The sequence below is a fragment of the Arachis ipaensis genome, chromosome B01 (genome assembly GCF_000816755.2).
Source record: "Arachis ipaensis cultivar K30076 chromosome B01, Araip1.1, whole genome shotgun sequence".
NCBI lineage: Eukaryota > Viridiplantae > Streptophyta > Magnoliopsida > Fabales > Fabaceae > Arachis > Arachis ipaensis.
Genome location: NC_029785.2, coordinates 115,602,097 through 115,604,463, shown reverse-complemented (window position 1 = coordinate 115,604,463; position 2,367 = coordinate 115,602,097). Strand labels below are relative to the sequence as shown.

Genomic DNA, 2,367 nt, shown 5'->3' with positions numbered 1-2,367 from the left:
TATATATATATATTGATGATGCAATTAATAGAATACTTGTAACTCTCACAACTCATAAGCATAGCATTAAAAGTCATTTAACTGATAGAAGGCTGCGCACTTTCTCCAAGTAATTACCCTCCATTATCAACCCATTCATCATCATCATTACTCTCTTTTCATCATTATATCCATATATATATTGCCAACTTCTCTTCGAATCCCTCACTCACTTACTATATCCCTCGCTTTATCAATTCTCTCCCTCATCAATCATCATCATCTCCATGGCTTCTTGCAACTACTTCTTCAACCCTCAACAAACAGATGAATATCCTTTCCCACTTCCCATTCAATTTTCCTTGTATGATTATGATTATTACTATTATTCCAGGTAATCTAATTAGATTAAATTGTTACAACACTCTATATATACTTTTTTTTTTTTTGTGAATTATTTGCCACTGTGCTGCATTTATTTATGTTCAATCTATATTTCAGTGGAAACAGTAACGAATATCCACCACTGGAATGTTGGGCACACGAGTTTTCAATACAAGACATGGAGTGTTACCCTTCACTTCCTTTTTATGAAACTCTCTCCGTCGAACCAATTTCAACTATTAAAGGTATATATATCATGATGATGACTGATGAGTTTCTTAAAGTTTTTATTTCCTTATTAGATTCTTATATTACTATAGCTACATATATTATACCTTGTCCTTAAATACATGCAGACTATGACTTTTATGATATTAAGAAAGGGTTTTCTGTCTGGAACGAAGTGGATGCCGGCTTTGATTGTTCGGAAAAAGTAGTTTCGTCATCATCATCACTTTCCAACAACAACAATGAAGAAGACAAGAGAATCAGGAGGGTCATGAATAAACGAGTTTGTAGAGAAGTGAGAAGTAGCAACAGTACGAAAATGTTATCAAGAAAGATGATATCCGAGTATTTCTACATGCCAATAACTCAAGCAGCGAAGGAACTTGATGTGGGCTTAACTCTTCTGAAGAAGAGATGCAGAGAGTTAGGGATTCGAAGGTGGCCCCATCGAAAACTTATGAGCCTTCAAACCCTCATCAATAATGTTCAGGTCCCTTCATTACTTCACATTATTCTATTCTATTCTTTTATATATGCTAATTCTAAATGCTATTATGAACACATTCTTTTATTCTTTTCTTTTTTGTTGTTGTTTCATTTCATGAACACATATATATTAATGGATTGATGTTGATACTATTGTTTTTATTTTTAGTTTTTGTGGTAACAAATTAAAGATAAACTTGTATTGTTTACATGTTTTGGCATTAATGTATTGTTTAAAGTAATGTAAAGTTTACATTATTTTTATTATTGTTATTATTAATATTTGATTATTTTAGTAATTAATTTTTTTTTTTTTTTTTTTTTTTTTTTTTTTTTCTTTTGGGGTGTGATGGGGTTATTGAAGGAGCTAGGGAAGGACGAGGGGACAGAGAGTGAAGAGAAGCTAAGGAATGCAATTGAGATATTAGAGAAGGAAAAGAAGCTTCTGGAAGAAATGCCTGATTTGCAACTTGAAGACAATACCAAAAGGCTTAGACAAGCATGTTTCAAGGCCAACTACAAGAAGAGGAAGCTAATAATGGGTAGTAGTTCTTCAAATTCATCCATGGAATCTTCTTCATCATATAACATTATTGGACATAATGCAACAAGAATAACTAGTTGTAAAGGAGGCACAATGGATAGTATTGGATTTATTAGCTTTGAGGATGAAGAAGATCAAGAACGTGACATCAAATCTGTGTTGTCTTTGCCTCCTTTGTCCCATAACAATTAACATTCAGATGGTCTAGCTATATATATGTTTAATCACACAAATGATCAATAGGAGAGTGGCGTTAGTTTTTTCTCCCTGTTGTCAATTAATGGTGTTGCTCTCACTTTGAACTTGAAGTGAAACACTTTATTTTTCAAATATTGGTTCTTTGTAAGTTCGAATGAATTAAGTACTTTCATGAAAGTATCTTTTGCCAAATAGAGTGAAAGGAACTGAGTTTAAGAAAATTTAATCATACTATGGGTAAATTATTTTAAAGCTTCTTTCCTCCGTGGTAAGATGATTTCATTGTTTGTTTCCATATTCTTGCCCATGCATCTTGCCTCTGAAGTATATACTTTTTCTTTTCTTTTCACAAAATAAAAACTTTAGTAAGTATTTGTTTAGGTATCTCTCTATACTTATATGTCAATAATATCTTGACTATATTTCTTTTCTACATTCGAAAACCCATAAAAATACGGATGTATGTGTCAAATAAATTTAATGGTAAAAACTCACTTGCATTGCACTTCAGAAGTAGTTGTTTTTAAATGGATAACACGTGTTATTGT

General features: G+C 31.9%; 1 protein-coding gene across 1 annotated transcript; it reads left to right on the top strand.

The window, feature by feature from the left end:
• Positions 381 to 1,892, top strand: LOC107611292 (protein RKD1-like). The gene is made up of 2 exons (XM_021123813.1): positions 381 to 1,081; positions 1,442 to 1,892. The coding sequence occupies exons 1-2, from the start codon at positions 863 to 865 to the stop codon at positions 1,811 to 1,813; spliced, it is 591 nt and encodes a 196-aa protein (XP_020979472.1). The 5' UTR covers positions 381 to 862; the 3' UTR covers positions 1,814 to 1,892.

What these genes read in the sequence shown, in the direction of transcription:
- LOC107611292 (XM_021123813.1), top strand. Translation starts at nt 863, where the DNA reads ATGAATAAACGAGTTTGTAGAGAAGTGAGAAGTAGCAACAGTACGAAA. An exon ending in CCCTCATCAATAATGTTCAG is followed by an intron (nt 1,082 to 1,441) that starts GTCCCTTCATTA and finishes GGGTTATTGAAG; the next exon opens with GAGCTAGGGAAGGACGAGGG.